At 52.4% G+C, this 15,693-nt stretch overlaps 4 protein-coding genes across 10 annotated transcripts in view; 1 reads left to right on the top strand and 3 right to left on the bottom strand.

The window, feature by feature from the left end:
- Positions 1 to 4,251: 4,251 nt before the first annotated feature.
- On the bottom strand, positions 4,252 to 6,073 carry Mospd3 (motile sperm domain containing 3). Its single transcript, XM_005328464.5, has 5 exons — positions 5,869 to 6,073; positions 5,557 to 5,632; positions 5,121 to 5,350; positions 4,569 to 4,733; positions 4,252 to 4,465 (listed from the first exon to the last, which is right to left on the bottom strand). Exons 1-5 carry the CDS (start codon positions 6,071 to 6,073, stop codon positions 4,434 to 4,436), a joined length of 708 nt encoding a protein of 235 aa, XP_005328521.1. The 3' UTR covers positions 4,252 to 4,433.
- A 54-nt stretch (positions 6,074 to 6,127) lies between these two features.
- On the top strand, positions 6,128 to 10,539 carry LOC120887606 (uncharacterized). Of its 2 annotated transcripts, XM_078023806.1 has the most exons (4): positions 6,128 to 6,773; positions 7,032 to 7,053; positions 9,394 to 9,429; positions 9,823 to 10,539. In XM_078023806.1, the coding sequence occupies exons 1-4, from the start codon at positions 6,223 to 6,225 to the stop codon at positions 9,988 to 9,990; spliced, it is 777 nt and encodes a 258-aa protein (XP_077879932.1). In that variant the 5' UTR covers positions 6,128 to 6,222; the 3' UTR covers positions 9,991 to 10,539. The 2 variants fall into 2 exon arrangements, 1 of the variants encoding a protein (XP_077879932.1); XR_013426848.1 differs by lacking the exon at positions 6,128 to 6,773 and having other exon boundaries at positions 6,785 to 7,053; positions 9,394 to 9,707.
- Positions 8,227 to 14,476, bottom strand: Pcolce (procollagen C-endopeptidase enhancer). Of its 2 annotated transcripts, XM_021728552.3 has the most exons (10): positions 13,241 to 14,476; positions 12,329 to 12,437; positions 11,560 to 11,818; positions 11,281 to 11,355; positions 10,594 to 10,718; positions 10,037 to 10,173; positions 9,400 to 9,683; positions 8,881 to 8,958; positions 8,593 to 8,763; positions 8,227 to 8,466 (listed from the first exon to the last, which is right to left on the bottom strand). In XM_021728552.3, exons 1-10 carry the CDS (start codon positions 13,342 to 13,344, stop codon positions 8,300 to 8,302), a joined length of 1,509 nt encoding a protein of 502 aa, XP_021584227.2. In that variant the 5' UTR covers positions 13,345 to 14,476; the 3' UTR covers positions 8,227 to 8,299. The 2 variants fall into 2 exon arrangements, with proteins under 2 accessions (XP_021584227.2, XP_005328519.2); XM_005328462.5 differs by lacking the exon at positions 11,281 to 11,355 and having other exon boundaries at positions 13,241 to 14,277.
- Fbxo24 (F-box protein 24) overlaps positions 12,064 to 15,693 on the bottom strand; it is a 12,817-nt gene continuing 9,187 nt past the window's right edge. For 3 of the 5 annotated variants that reach the window (XM_078023800.1, XM_040278376.2, XM_021728553.3), the window contains exons 9-10: positions 15,278 to 15,448; positions 14,371 to 14,960 (exon numbers count right to left, since the gene is read on the bottom strand). In XM_078023800.1, coding sequence (XP_077879926.1) covers positions 14,598 to 14,960; positions 15,278 to 15,448 — 534 coding nt within the window. In that variant the 3' untranslated portion in view covers positions 14,371 to 14,597. Of the gene's footprint in view, positions 12,572 to 12,703; positions 12,766 to 14,370; positions 14,961 to 15,277; positions 15,449 to 15,693 lie in introns of those variants that run through there. The other 2 variants (XR_013426847.1, XM_078023801.1) reach the window with 2 other exon arrangements.

Here is a 15,693-nt window from a genome sequence, read left to right as displayed (position 1 = left end):
TTCATAAGCACTTTATGCTTTCTCCTGTCCCCCTTCCCCGCCTACCCCTCCTTTGAGACCTGGGGAACAGAAGGGGTCAGAGAGGATATATGTAGGACACAGCCTCCACTGGGAGCATTGAACTGTGTGTTACCTTGGGAAACTGCCTGAGCAAATGATGAAGGCCTGTTGTGGTTCTCCGAAGACCACCATGGGGCTGGGCTGGAGGACTGATATTGGAACCAGGGACAGCTACATTATTTGCAAGGCCTGGTGCACAGTGAAAATGAGGGACTTTTGTTTAAAAAGTGGAAACAGCGATTTATTCTCCCACAGTCTCCACCTGTCTGGGTGTTTTGTCACACTCTGGCATGGAGATGCTTAGCGTGAGTGCAGACCCTCCCAGGTACCCAGGCTTCTACTCCAGTTTGGTAAAAAGAACCTGTGTGCCTAACCCTGACCTTCCCTGTTCTTGTGCCCAGTCCCCTGCTGGGAAAGGAAGATGGCAGCTCTTCCCTGGTAGGGGCAGAGGGACAGCAAAGACTCACCCCTGGGAAGCAAGTGTCTCAGCATAAACTCCAACTCACTTCACTTCTCTCTCTCTTTTTTAAAGGTATTTATAGTTTTATTCTACTACTACTTTTAAATATATCAAGCAATTCTACATATATAGAAGGACTAGATATTCCACATGAGTACTTGTCCTTAATGCACACAACTGGTAAATAAAATTGCACATGTAGCAATGGTTTCCTTCTAAAACATAAATTCAAGATGATATTAAGAATTTCCAGCCAGGCATGGTGGTGCACACCTGTAATCCCAGTGGCTCTGGAGACTGAGGCAGGAAGATTTGAGAGTTCAAAGCCAGCCTCGGCAACAGTAAGGCACTAAGCAACTCGGTGAGACCCTGTCTCTAAATAAAATATAAAATAGTTCTGGGGATATGGCTCAGTGGTCGAGTGCCCCTGAGTTCAATTCCTGGTGTACACACAAAGAATTTCCAGGGGCTGGAGTTGTAGCTCCATGGTAGAGCGCTTGCCTAGCACGTGCGAGGCACTGTGTTCAATCCTTAGTGCCACATACAAATAATAATAATAATAATTTAAAAAAGAATTTCCAGGTGGCTAGCTCAGGAGGAGAACTTGCAGAAGGATCACAAGTTCAAAACCAGCCTCAGCAACGAGGCCCTAAGAAACTTAGCAAGACCCTGTCTCCAAATAAAAATATAAAAGGGCTGGGGATGTGGCTCCACGATTAAGCACCCCTGGGTTCAATCCTCAGTACCAGAAAAAAAAAAAAAAAAAAAGAATTTTTCAGACAGCAACTTCAGAGCATAAACTCCAAATAGTGGGTCCCCTTATGAGAATGGGCCCTAGAAGACTAATGGTCACACACCTGCTCGATTGGCCCTGCCTTGGACATCTGTCCCTGGAATTGCCTTTGGCCAATCTTTGTCCACTGACAAAGTCTGAGCTACAAGAGGGCAGGGGATTGTAAGTGCCGATGCCTTTTTCTTTTTAGTCACAGCTTCTGGAGGCATTGTAGTGGCCTGACTCTTTTTCCCTGGGCAGTGATATAATCTTAGGGCCCATCTCCTGGTCATCTGCTCTCAGCATGGCAAGAGACACCTCACCTAGCTCCTCAGGACACTGGGAAGTAGTGGCCGCTGAGGTTAAGGTCTGGGATGTTCCTTCTGGGTTCAGGATGAAACTGCCCTCTTTAGCCCCACGGGCCTGACTTGGTGGATTCTGGGGACTCTAAATCTCAACTATTTGCTTCCCAGACATACACTCCAGAGAAAACTTCCTAAATGGCCCCACTTCTTCCCCGTGTCTCTTTGTTCCTTACAGCAGACGAGCCTACTTCCTAATCCCTGAAACCTGAAAAAGAATGTCATCTTGCATGATGATGTGACTAAGATTTAAGAGATGGGGAGTGTTATGAGCTCAATTTGTGCCTCACAAATTCACTTTTTTTTTTCTTTTCCTCAGGGATTGAACATAGGGCCACTCAACCACTAAGCCACTTCTCCAGCCCTTTTTTGAATTTTATTTAGAGACAGGGTCTCACTGAGTTGCTTAGGGTTTGCTAAGTTACTGAGGCAGGCTTTGAATTTGTGATCCTCCTGCCTCAGCCTTCAGAGCCACTGGGATTACAGGCATGCATCATCACATGTCTGGCCCAAATTCACATCTTAAAGCCCTAACTCCTGGAACCTCAGAATGTGACAATATTTGGATATAGGAACTTTAAAGAAGTGACTAAGTTAAAATCCAATCCAATCTCACTGGTGTCCTCATAAGAGGAAATCTGGACACACAAAGAGGCACCAGGGATAGAGCACTGGCCTAGCAGAGGTGAGGCCCCGGGTTCCATTCCCAGCAGTGGGAAAGAGAAAAAAAAAAAAAAAAAAGATGGAGGGAGAGGCCATGAGCCAAGGAACACAGGTGGACTCTCCAAGCTGGAAAAGAGCAAGGAAACAGATGCTCCCTGTTGCTTCTAAGAGAAATGAATCCCTGCAACCACCTTAATTTTAGCTCCAGAAGCCTCATTTTGGATTTTTGGCCCCTAGAACTGTAAGAAAATAAATTTATGCTTTTGTTTTTTCTGATGATGGAGATTGAACTCCAGACCTCACACATGCTAAGTGTCCACTCATGCACTTGAGCTACACCCCCAATCCCAATTTATGCTGTTTAAGGCCACTATCATGATGTGTAACAGCAGCTACAGGAAATGAACACTTTCCCGTTCCAACTGCTGTAAGCTCAGTATTGTTTTCTAAAGTTTGCTTAAAAGGCATTCTATGTCCCAAGCCCATCTGGCCTCCATCCCATCCCTTCACAGCTGCATTCTGGAAGCTTTCTGGGTCCCACTGGCCATCAGTCCTCTTTACAGGTACATACCACACAAGGACCATAATCTGTGCTCGACTGCATTTTGGGGGCCCAGGCCCAGCCCCTACAGTGCTAATGGCAATCATCCACACACATGTAACTCGGTGAGAGGGGTTTCCTGAGCCTGGCAGGTGCGCCTTGGCACACATTGGGTCCATTTTCTGTACACTTATGGGGCCACACCCCACTATGGCCAGCTCAGGATATGGGAGGGACAAGACTTCTAGGGCAAAACTGAAACAACAGATCACCTTCCAGGAGTGTACCAGACTCAGTCTGTCTAATAAACATTTACTGATTCTTTGTCCCTAACCAACAATCTGCCCAGTGTCACAGAGTCCCCCTCTTCCTTTCTCCCCTCTCCTTTAGCATCTGAAGGAGGGCAGGTGGGCTGGAAGCTACTTTTTGAGGATCTGGTTTTATATTTTCCTGTGTTGTAGTTTCTCCTGCCTGATTAGAGTGAGGTTATATCAGGCAATGCCATTTCTCACCATCTTGGCAGGGACCTTGGTGTTTCTTATTCATGGGAGTTGAAATATTAAAGGAGAGATAAAATGAGAATAGATAAAGGTCACAGAGGCAGAAAAGGATTCTGGGGACTGTAAGCATGTGGGTAACCCAGGCAAGAGATCCTTCTGGTGAGATGTGGGTTTTGCATCAGGCAGGATTAGGTGACATTTCTGTTTGTTTCATGTTAAGTTAGGCAGTTTGGCTTGGAGGACAGGATCCTATGGTAGGGCAAAAGATTTTTTTTTTTTTTTTTTTTTTTTGTGATGATAGTGTGACACTCCCAGCCTAAAGAGTAACTTAAGAATCAACTTGGAGCCAGGTGTGGTGGCTCACACCTGTAATCCCAGCTTCTCAGGAGGCTGAGGCAAGAGGATCATAAATTCAAAGCCAGATTAAGCAAAAGCAAGGTGCTAAGCAACTCAGTGAGACCCTGTCTCTAAATAAAATACAAAATAGTGCTGGAGATGTGGCTCAGTAGTTAAGTGCCCCTGGGTTCAATCCCTGGTACCAAAAAAGAAAAAGAAAGAAAAGAATCAACTTGGTAAAGTGGGAGAGTATATGCTTAACATGCACAAAGACCTGGGTTCAGTCTTCAGCACCACATGCTCACACACAAGAGAATCAACTTGCCCAATGCCCTAATTTTAGAGGTATAGAAACCAAAGCTCTGAAAACTAAATGACTTGCTCAAGGTCACATGGTCTTTTGGAGGAAACACCAGGATTAGCTCAGGTCTTCTAAATTCCCACTAGGCTTCTTCACTGCCCTGAGCTTCTGGATCCCCTGGGAATGGGGGTGAGAGGAACAGAAAGATATCAGGGCATCAAGGAAGGAGTGGAAAGCTAGGAGCAAGTACCCTACATTTCTCATTTAAAAATCCATTTTATTCAATTTGGAAAATGAGTACAAATCCCTGGGTATTTTTCTTGGTGGGGTTAGGAAACAGATGGGAAGAAGAGGATTGAGGCAAGGTACGTGCATCACAGTGGCTGCCTCAGGTCCCTGCCTGGGGAGGTGACAGTAGGGTGGGGTTGAGCAGGAAGCTCAGGTCCGGAGGAACACCATGGTGAGGAGGCCTGGAGGTAGAAAAACAAAGAGAAAGTCCCAGGAGTAGCCCTCCCCGGGCCCCTGCTCCCCTTTCTCTACAAGTGGGCCTGGGTCACACTACTACTTGCTCACCTAAGACATAGGCTGCCACCAACTTTTGTCCCAGGGAGACGTGTAGGACTTGTGGCAGTTGGCTGCCAAGTTCATCCTGGAGTGGGAGCAGCAGGAAGGCCACAGAGACAATGCCCGTCATCAAAAAGAGGAGGAAGGAGCTGGTAGCCAGTTGCTGGCGGGGGTCTGGGAAACAAGGCTCATCAGCATTGACAGTCCCCTAACCCTCTCAACTTTGGTCCCTTTCTTCCCCCTGCCTCAATACTGTCTTCCATATACAATGCAGACCAGCAGAATTGCTCCATAGAGGTCTGTCGTTGAACTGAACTGAGCTGACACCTGATAGGAAGTATGATAGAGCTAAGGAAGAACTCTTTCCTCTAAGTAGAAACCAGAAACCAGAGAAATTGTAGTCTTTCTTCCCCTTAATACAAAATCTCAATTAGAAGTGTTTTCATCAAAAGGCAAAAGACTGGACCAGGAAACTTCTTCAAATTCAATTTAGCTCATTTCCAGAATAATGCTAGTTCCTCCCTCCAGACAGAATTCAAGAATCCCCATCTTCCAACTCACTCTCCTGCAAGTGTCTTGTCATGGGTGGTGCTGTCCAGGCAGGAGGCTCTGGGTTGGGTGTTGGCTGGGGCGGTCCCTGAAGTTCAAGGGGATAGGCTGGGGCCCGCAGAACTGAGGTGATGTCTTTGCGTCCCACCACTCTGCCCTCGGTCCCTTCCTCAGAAAGCTCAATGCGGAAGCGGTCCTGGATGTCATAGTGGCTGGGAATGGGGGCCACATGGCGAATCACACTAGCTCCAAGACAGGAGAGAAGCCCATTGGGAGGAAGTGAATGAGAAGTAGAAATTTAAGTAAATCCAGGTCTCCTCCCCAGGAACCTTTCCCTTAGGGACACAGAAGGTGGGGAAAACAATTTCAGGAAAACCCGGTCTCAGACCTAAGATAATAAGTGGCAGCGACCCCTGGCTTCCATCAGCCTCCCCAACTCCCAACTCACATGTCAATGCAGGACTGAGGCTTCACATATCCTTCTGCATCAAAAACCGTGTATTTGGCAGGTGCTGTACACAGGACTGTGGGATAAAGGCATACAAAGAGACCCTAAATAAGTCTGGCCTCGGTGTAACCAGCGTCCCCTCTGCCTTCTATTCCAGCCAGGCATGGTTAGGATTCTTCTAGTCGCCAAGGGTGGGCATCTGATCCTGCTCATCTGACTCTTCCAGCCCAACAACCAGCCCATTGAAGGACAACCCCTCAATGTCCTTCCACCAGCCCCCAGATCCCAAGCACGAGATGCCCATTCCTTCACCTCGGAAGCGAAGCGCGGTTCCCGTGGGGTTATAGAGGGTCAGCAGCTGCCGGGGTCCACTCCTTTGGTCCGCCCTGAATACTAGATCCGGGGGAAAGACGAGGACCGGGACAACGGATCCTGAGGGAGGAGGGGCGCCCCGGGACCCCCGCCCAGGGGCCCCCGGACCCACCAGCTCCTGGTCCTGGGGCGCCCCACGGCGCATGCAGGCTCTTGGCGGTCGGACATCCGAGGGCAGAGCTCAGGGGGCAGGGCCTGGAGTCTGTGGCTGGGGGCGCGAGGGACGAAAGAGGACAAGACTAGATCGTTGCGTAAGGCCTGAACTGATTCCCTTGCCACCTCGAAACCCGCTGGATGCGGCTCTCGCAGACCCAGGCCCAGGCCCCCAAAACCTCCCCTTCACAGTTCTGGTCCCGCCCCCAAGCTTCACCTCGACGGCCACGCCTACCTCGCCAAACCCTGCCCCTCGTGGCTCCCAATCCGGTCCTTCTCTTCGGGCCCGGGTCGCAATCTCCTTATCCTGGCCCCGCTTCAGACCCCGCCTCTTCCGGGCTCTTCAGGGCTCCCGCCCAGTCTCTCTGGCCAGACTCCGCCCGCCACAGCGGCCACATCTGGAACTACCCTTTACGCCTCCGGCTCTCCGGGACACCTGTATCTACGATCCCTCCCCGACCTCGGCAGTGCCCGTCGAGCTTCCGTCTCCGAACGGCCGCTCGTGCTATGATGATCACCTTGTGGTCAAAGCACCTGCCAATCAGATGTGGCCAGACTGAGGGCGCCATCTTCCGGAGAGTCCCTTTTCACACTTCCGCCGTACGACCTCTCTCATTGGTCATGACAGCCTCATTTCCGCCTAACTTTACCGTGATTGGTGCCCTTAAAGACCTCACAGACACCTGGCGCAGGTGATTGGATTGATCCTAGTGACGTAAGACTTTTAGGGCATCTCTTATTCTCACTGGAGTCCCAAAGTAACTCTGGGAGGCGGAGCGGGGCTGAGTGCAGGGCTTTGTTCCTTCCTCCACCCTCAGACTGCCCAGATCGCTAGATCTCTTCCTTTCCTGCTCGGGCCTGGGAAATCACTTATATTTGCTCAGGTTATTAAGACTCGCCGAATCCTGCCGCTTACGTCATCCCATCGAATCTTTAACTTCTTTTTGCAGACAAGGACACGGCCTTGACAAGGTAAAGAATTTCACCGTACGCCACTCATTATTAGTGGAGGAAAAACTAAGTTGATCTTTTGGGAAAGCCTTCCTGGAGCTCCTTACAACAAGTAGAACCCCGCCTCTCTTTGTCCCCTTATACTTTTGCTTCCTTTTATAAACACATATAGTGCCACTTGACATTTTTCTCTCCTCCAATAGAATGTTCTTATTATAGAAAAGACTTTTGTTTTCTCCTGTATCTTTAAACAGTTCTTAGCATTTGGAATTAATAAATGAATAAGAGACTAGGATGAACTTTGATCAGAAGTCTGATTAAGATATGGAAGAGAATTCTGGAAAAAGGAAACAGTAAAGCCTGAAGAAGTGTATTAGAAGTAGGCAAGGAAAGCCCGGCTCTATGGCGCAAGCCTGAAATCTCATTGACTCCGGAGGTTGAGACAGGAGAATTGCAAGTTAAAGGCCCACCTCAGCAACTTAGTGAGACCTTGTCTAACAATAAAAAGGCTGGGAGATGGAGCCCAGTGGTAAAGCTCCCCTGAGTTAAATCCCCAGTACTGAAAAAAGTAAATAGGCAAGAAACCGTAAGGCATAAGGGAGACAGAAGAGATAAGGTGGAAAAGAGGATGTAGAATACCAAGAAACTTAGAACTTAGGATAGTAATTTGCATTTTATCCTGAGAACCATCAAGAGAGTTTTGAGCAAAGGAGTGATAGGACATTCCCCGTACCCCCTCACCCCCATATTGCAATTGAACCCAGGGTGCTCTACCTCTGAGCTACATGCTCAGGCTTTTTTTCCTCCTAGCCCTTTCTATTTTTGTGGTGCTGGAGATTGAACTCAGGGGCATCTTACCACTAAAGTACATCCTCAGCCTTTTTATTTTGAGATAGGATTTCACTGATTTGCCCAGGCTGGTCTCTAATTTGTGATCCTCTGGCTTCAGCCTCCCCTATAGCTGGGACTAAAGGCTTGTGCCATCCAAGTGTAGTTCTTTCTTTCTTTTTTTTTCTTGTGTGTGTGTGTGTGTGTGCTGGGGATTGAACCCCAAGGAAGCAAGCATCTACAATTGAGCCACATCCCCAGCAAGCCTGGCTCATTCCTAAAAGATTATACAGTAAAAACTTGTGGAATGAATAAATGAAATCTCCAAGGTGAGCCCCTGAACGATAGAAACAGACATACAACATCTTCCTCAGTTGAGAAACATTTATTTGGATAAGAAAGGCAGCACATGAGCCTTGGGCTGCAGCTGGCCTGGCTCTTAGGCCTGAGACTCTGCAGCTTGCCTAGGTTGGGAAGAACACTTTCTCTTGCTGAGGTTGGTGAGGATCTGGTCCTGGCTGGGCCGGTGTTGAACCACGAAGCTGTCTGAAGGAATGATGGGACCTCTGTTCTCATCCACTTGGCCCATAATCAGATAATTGAGTCCTGGGGGAAGAAGGATGAGATTGAGAACTCACATTGCTGATACCTTGTCAGGGTGTATTCTCAAGATTCCATGCCTATCATTTTAATGTGGCTAAGTGCCCCCTTTCCCATTCCCATCTCTGTTACCTTTCTTCATGAGGGGGCATGGCCTGCAGGGCACGTAAAACTTCAGGGGGGTGTCAGTGGGCGGAGAGGGCAGGTCTAGTCCTCCAGTTTTATAAGCACCAATGAGACTGACAGTGACAGTGAGACCCTCTCCTGGGCCCCGAACCATGGACTTCACTGTTGCAGTCACCACTGTGGGAGAATGGGAGTGAGAGATGAGAAGACAGGAGGCCAGGGCAGGTGTGAAACCAGAAGAGGACTATAGTTAGAGGAGCTGGAAGGGCAGGGGAGGGAGATGGGTCTTCTTACCAAGATCACTGGCACAGAAGTTGCTCTGCAGTGTGCCTGTCCTCCGGCATTGCTTTGGGCAAGGGACACTGGGTGTATCTAGGAGGGAGGGGTACTGTTTGTGGAAGGTGACCTACCCAGCAAGTATGGAAGGACCACTTTTCCCCATAACAGTTGCATAGGTTTGAACCCCTTCAGAGCTCTCTTCACCTTTGGTTCCCAGCACCAATACCAGCCATTGGCAGGAAGGAGGCTCTAGTGAATGCTGAATAAACAAGCCAAAGAAGAACTATCCCCTCCCCGAGCTGGTAATGGGGATTGACCCCAGGGGTGCTACATCCCCAGCCCTTTTTATTTTTGAGACAGGGTCTCATTAAATTGTCAAGGCTGGCCTGGAACTTGGCATTCTTCTTGCCTCATCCTCCTTAGTCGCTGGGATTAGTCAGGATTACAGATGTATATCATAGGTCAGCTAAGGAAGAACTTTTTGAAACAGTTCTGTTCAGTTCATATCCTCTTCTTCACCCTTCCTAGACTCACCAGGGCCCAGTGGAGTTGCTTGGGCTTCAGGTAAGACCTCTGTCTTCTCTCCAGGCTGGAGTTTGGGCTTGGTGGGTGGCTTGACTTTGGGCCTAGCTCCAGGTTTTGGGCCAGGGCCTAGAGATGGGGGACCTGGCCTGGTATCCTTCCCTGGGTTTGGGGCTGGCCCCTTTTCAGCAGTGCCTCGTGGCACGGTCCTGTAGGAGGCTGAGAAGCCGTCGGCGGTGACACTGAGATCTGAGACGAACTGGACCAGAAGCTCATTACCTTCTGAGGAGATGGGGCTGCGGGCAATGGGCCATCAGGAGGTATTAGAGCAGGCTGTGCACCCCTCTCCCTCCCAGTCTGGTGGTCTTTTGATCTCTGCTCCTCAGTTGTCTGCATTAGTTTCCTGACTTCACAGAATCTCCATTCATCTCCTAGTCTCTGGATCCACAGACCCCAGACCAAGCCTCCTCCTTGTCCACTACTTGTTCTTTGCTCTGGTTTGGAGCCCAGGAGCTCAGATCCCATCCCTCAGCCGAGTTCCATCCCTCAAAGCCCTGGCCAAGCCAAGCTGACTCACCCAGAGAAGCGACTCTCACCCAGTGAAGTGAAGATGCCCTGGCCACCGCCCACCTAGGTTCTGCCCCCTCACCCAGGGGATGTGTCGCCGCAGAACTTTCCCAGCCTTTTGGCATCATCATTCACTGCTCCGTTGAACACGCTGACCGAGTCATAGCGGCAGTAGGTGTCTGGCTCCAGGTCAAACTTCCCAAAGGTCAGCGTGATCACCTGGTGGAGGTGAAGGCTGCGCTGGGGGACCGCTCCTGGTGCCTCCCAGGTGCTTGCTGGAGTCTTATCCACTCCCTGCAGCCCTCTGAGCCCCTCCCTTAAGGCATTCTCACTGCTGCTCCTGCTTGGAAGGTCATGCACTCCCATAGTACCCTGCAGGAGTGTCCATCACCTGCTCACTAGGGAGAGACTCCCACCTGCATAGCACTACACAGTTTGCTAACACCTTGTACCTAGCTCTCCTCCTAAGACTTGTCACAGTTTGTAATTTTAGCTTTTGTTTGAATGCAAGCAGGGTCTGGGTCTGGTTTTGATCCCCAGTTTAGGGCTCCAGACAGAATGTTAAATAAATCTTCACTGGCTGGATGTTGGAGGATGCTGCCTGGGTCCCCTTGGGCAGCTGGGACTAGGATGCAGTACCTGGTCTGGGGGTGCGATGATGTGCCAGGAACAGCTGATGCCCGGGGGGTAATCAGACTCTGGCCAATTGGGCGTGGTCAAGGTTCCCTGTTCCTTCTCCATCCGCCCCCCACAAAACTGGTGCTCTGGGGAGGGGAGAGAGGGGCGGGGGTGGGGGGCGGTGGAAACCCTCGGTCAGCTCCAGAAGAGCTCTAGGCTGGGAGCCGGCAGGCAGCTGGGATGTCTGGGTCTCAGGATGAGTGGACAAGAATCAGGGCAGGAGAGAGGGGGGAGGTTAGCAGAGAGGGGCTTGGAGGAGCAGGACAGTCTTGGGCCACAGGGCCCTGGAGGCGGGCAGGAACTGGCTGGATGTGCTCCCTTCTTGCCCCTCCCCTACCCACTGCCACACCGTGCCTCTTCCCCTGGGAGATCCCATCTCCCCGACCCGGCAGAAGAGTCCCCTCTGCAGGCTGGAGAGCCCCCACGCTTTGAGGGTGCCCTCTACTTGGCCTCTTTGTGGAGGTTCCTGCCTGAAACATTTCCAGGGAATTTCTGCTGCCAGGAGGGGGTGATGGGACCGCAATCGGGAGCCCAGGGCTGGGTGTAGGGAACTCCAGGTCGGGGGAACCTAGTCCCCCAGCCCTGGGATGCCCCCTCGCGCCCGTCTGAAGGAGCCCGATTGCGGACGGGGGGCGGGCAGTTACTCACCGTCCCAGTAACCCCAGGCCGCCCATTCCACCCGCGGGTCCATGACCCATTTCCGCCTCGAGCCTGGGGGGGGGCCTGGAAGAGGGGTGGTGGGAGCGGGAGGGGGGAGAGAAGACCGGGAGGAGGGACTGAAGGGGCAGTTAGTGAGGAAAAAGGGCAAGAGAGTACTGGTGGCCCTTGGCTCAAGGCGCAGGGTCCTCTGGGGGTTGAGGTTAGGGCTGGGGCGGGACCTGCACAGGGCGGGGCCAGGAGGGGGAGGCGGAGGTGAGGGAGGCTCACCGGTGCCGGAGGTGGCCCGCCCGCTGTACCAGAGCAGGAAGCCTCGTCCTCCTGTGCCCTCGTCGGCTGTCATCCTCAGGGTGACCTGGTTGCCGGGGGCGACTAGGGGCGCTGGCCTGAAGGTCCCGCAGAAGCGTCCAAGCCGCTGGCCAGAGGTTCCAGATCCAGCAAAGACTTCCAGAGCATCATAACGGCAGGAGGGGTGCAGCTCCAGGTCGAAGACTCGGAAGGAGAGAGACACAGTCTGGCCCTCAGGGACCTGATGGTGGCGCCAGAGGCAGGGGACCCACAGAGTCAGACTACACACAACCCTGACAGAGGGCATCTCTCCTTCCACAAGCATCTTCTATTGAAATGGCCTGGACTAGAAGGGACCTCATTCAGGTGCAGAGCAAAGGGTCTGGGCTCTGCAATAGCCTATGGTCTCAGGAGATATTAGCAAAGACAGAAAGGAAGTTGGGAGTAGGGAATCAGGATTGGAGATATGAATTAAGAATTAATTAATTCTGGGGCTGTAGCTCAGAGGCAGAGCACTTGTCTAGCACATGTGAGGAACCACATGTGCTTAGCATCACATTAAACAACAACAAAAAAGATGGCATGCTGTTTATCTACAACTAAAATAAAGTGCAGGGCACTTGTTATTGTAAGGACTAGATGCCCTCAGTGAGCAGAGGGAGAGCAGCGCTGGGAAGGTGGTGCTTGGCAGGGGGCACTCCTTGCCTGGGAGACTTTGATAAGGGGACAGTGATCAGAAGGGCTTTCTCACCGTTATTGTCCAGATGCACTCCTTATTGGGGGGGTAGAGGTTGGGAAAGCCCTCACTTGCCACGTAACCCGACTCCCCAGTCACATCCCCTCCGCACAGGAACACAGGTCTGGAGAACAGAAGAGGTGTCAGGAGTGGGAAGTAGTTGAGATAGGGATGGGTTAATGATGGGAGGATGGGTGGTGAAGGAGGCCAAAGGGACCCTGAGGAAGCCTCAGCAGGCTGACTTGCTACTCCAGATTCCTGCAGACAGGAGAAAAAAGTGGGAACAGCAACTGGACCATCCCTCCAACCCCCCAGAGGCCCCACCCCCACCCCAACAGGAATTCCCGGAATCCTTCTCAGCCTCCCTTCCTCACTACTCTCCCCCCTTACCCTGCCTGGCAATCCGGGACAGGAGCCGCCTAACTACTTCCAGATGTGGACAAGCCACGAGGCTGTAGGGGGGAGGGGGCGGAGAGATGCCGGGAGTGGCAGCAGGCAAAGGCCCTCCAGTTGGACCTGGAGACCAGGCTCCCTGTGCTCCCACCTTTGCCCTGCTCCTGTCCTGCTGGCTAGAAGTATCTGACACCCAAGTCTCTGCTCATTACCCCCCTCAACCCCCCACAATCTGATTCCTTTCTGGAATCCAGATGTCAGCTACCAGGCAAGTTGGGGTCTTGGCTCTGACTTCAAGCTTCATGGGGGGCCATGGGTCTGGCTGGTGGGGGAGACTTAGGAGGGTGAAGGAGTGGAAGACTGCTCCTGCAGCAGAGGGGAAGGACTTAGGCATAGGGTGGTGATGGTGGGAAACCTGGGGGGCTGTTAGCAGAAGAACCCAAAAGACTCACAGGCATTACCGTGCCTCCGCACCCCCAGAGGAGTCAGGGTTTTGAAGCTCAATCCAGCCATCTGGAAGATGCCGAGACCTACCTGGTGTAGTTGGGGGTCTGGCCCTGGGCAAGAGGCAAGAAGGGCAGCAGAGCCCAGGCCGTAAGGAGGGGCCCCAGAAGGGAGGCTGGGGCAGCAGACAGCATGGTGGGGGGAGTGTGCTGGGGTCCTCAGCCGGAGGCAGCAGCTGAGTTCAGCAGCAGCAGAAGCAGCAACAGCAGCAGCGGCGGCAGCAGGATAATCAGTGCCAGATGAGGCAGCACCGGGTGTGTGGGCGTGGGGACTGGCCAGCAGGGCGGGCGGCAGGAAGGCGGGACAGGGAGACAGCTGGGACAGTGGTGAGTCCTGGGGCCTCTCTAGGTCTAGTACACATCATGACCTAAGGAGGAGGTGGAGCAATGAGGGGCAGAGGGAGTATCATCCATGCATGAAGTAATGTCATCTGGAACCCCACTCTGTCCCGTGTCCGAGTACCTTGTAAGCACAGCTCTGGACCTTCCTGGGGCTCTGTTCCATACTTCCCCACCACACACCCTGCTTCCTCAGAACCCAGATGAGTTCTTCCTGTGTCTTCCACCCAAATAATTTCTCTAGCCTCTTGGCCACCTTCAGCCCTAGTCAGCTTTCTACCATACATTTCCATGGCCTTCCCTCTATCTCTGGGCCAGACAGGCCAAGGAGGAAGAATTCTGCACACCCATTCTCTCTTCAAATAACTGAGGTACAAGAGAGTTGGCGGCATGGAATGTCCCTCTTACTAAGGAAAGAAGGGAAAGAGTAGTAAGTAAGGCAAAGAAAGGATACAGGAGACCAGACCTGGGAATAAAACAGGAGGGAGAGAGGAGGGGACTGACTTCCTTGGAACTAGAGCGATGGGTAAGGGAGCTTTACAGAGTCAGAAGTGGCCCCTAAGGAAGGAGAAAACACCTGTAGAGAGGATCCAAACTGGGGGACTAAGCAGTGTATGTTGACTGAGTTGTTCCTGAAAGTGGGGCCAGGGGTTCAAAGTCAAAAAGACCTGGTGAAGTCTTGAGAGTAAAGCCAAGGACTCAGGTGCCATCAGCTCTTAAGCAACAGAGCTTGAGCTGCTCCTGCCCTCCTTTATCCACTGGGTGGGCACTGTCCCCATCCTCTGCCCAATCCCCCCCAGGCTCCAGGGTTCCAAACGGGGCCTCGCTTCAGCCTTTTATTCTATTTGTCCATCAAATCTCTTGTCCATGATAGTCAGACTGGAGGCCCCTCCTGGGCAGCCCCCTGAACATTTTACAAAAGAGTTCCCTGCCCTACCCCCTGTGACCCATCCCCACATGCACACAGTGTTCACTGTCACCATTCCATCTCTCCTTAGCCCCTGGCTCGGGGCCAGACTCCCTCCAGGGGTGAGGTTGGGAGAGGGGAATCAGCTCTCAGGGGTTGATGGGCCTGGGCCAACACCACCAGCAGCCCTCTGCAGCATGTCTAGGGCCTCCCAGAAGAAATCCTTCTGTGCGGCCATCAAGGGCATCCAGCCCACGATCTCCTTCATCTTCTCCATGCGGTCCTGTAAGGTGGGGCAACTGTGGATCTGGCTGAGGTACTCCTCACAGGCCCGGGCTGCCCCCCCAGGGTCCTGGGGGCCTCCAGTCCCCAGGCTGGGTTCAGGGCTCCCCACCACCCTGCTGGCTGGCAGGTCCCTATAGGCAGGGTAGTGCTCGATGTCATAGCTAGACAGCATGTAGAGGCACTCTCTGGTGGAGCAGAGGGAACAGGCACACAAAGGAACCTAGGAGGAAAGAAGGGGTGTGGGGTTATGCTCCTGGCTCCTAGAAAGCTGGGCTAATCCACTGTTATATTCACCCTCTCAGACCAGCCCTGAGCCAGCAAGTGAGCTACAGCTGGCTCTCTGCCAAGGTATGCAAGGTTGGACAAGGCCAGCAGGGTCTGCTAAGGGAGAGAGCCATGGAGTGGCTGGAAAGGGAGTTGGAAGGTGCTGAGGAAATGGGACCACTGGGTCCCTGTAGGGGTCCCAGCTATAGTCCTATGGGCTACCTGGCTCTACCTTGCCCCCGCTGGTTGCCCGTTGCCTCACTCTGCTCTGACCTTGACGTGGAGCTTGACGAAGGAGGCACTCCCCTTAGGCCAGCCTGGGAGGCGGCCTCCAGCCCCACAGCCGCAGCCCAGAAGTTCCTTGCTGAAGTCCGAGCCCTGGCTCAGCACCAGGGAATGGTTGAGGCCGCACCACAGGGCAATGGGGCATTGCAGATAATGTACCTAAAGACACATGGCCAGGGTCCTTGATGGGGGAACCTCAGGGGGCTGGGGAGCCCAGATCAGAGAAGGTTAACTAGGAGGCTCAGGGCTGAATGTAATTAAGGGAGGGAAGAAATGGGAGTCTGCTCTCCTCCTCCAAGAGGTCTGCACTGCCAAATGCAGAAAAGCAGTAATCTGTCCCTTCTTGGTACCCCTGTAAGCCTCCAACAATCTAACCATATGGGGTGTCTGGTACTTCTGTGGGT

This window comes from Ictidomys tridecemlineatus, chromosome 10 (assembly GCF_052094955.1).
Source record: "Ictidomys tridecemlineatus isolate mIctTri1 chromosome 10, mIctTri1.hap1, whole genome shotgun sequence".
Taxonomy (NCBI): Eukaryota; Metazoa; Chordata; class Mammalia; order Rodentia; family Sciuridae; genus Ictidomys; species Ictidomys tridecemlineatus.
This window is presented reverse-complemented; position numbering and strand designations above follow the sequence as displayed.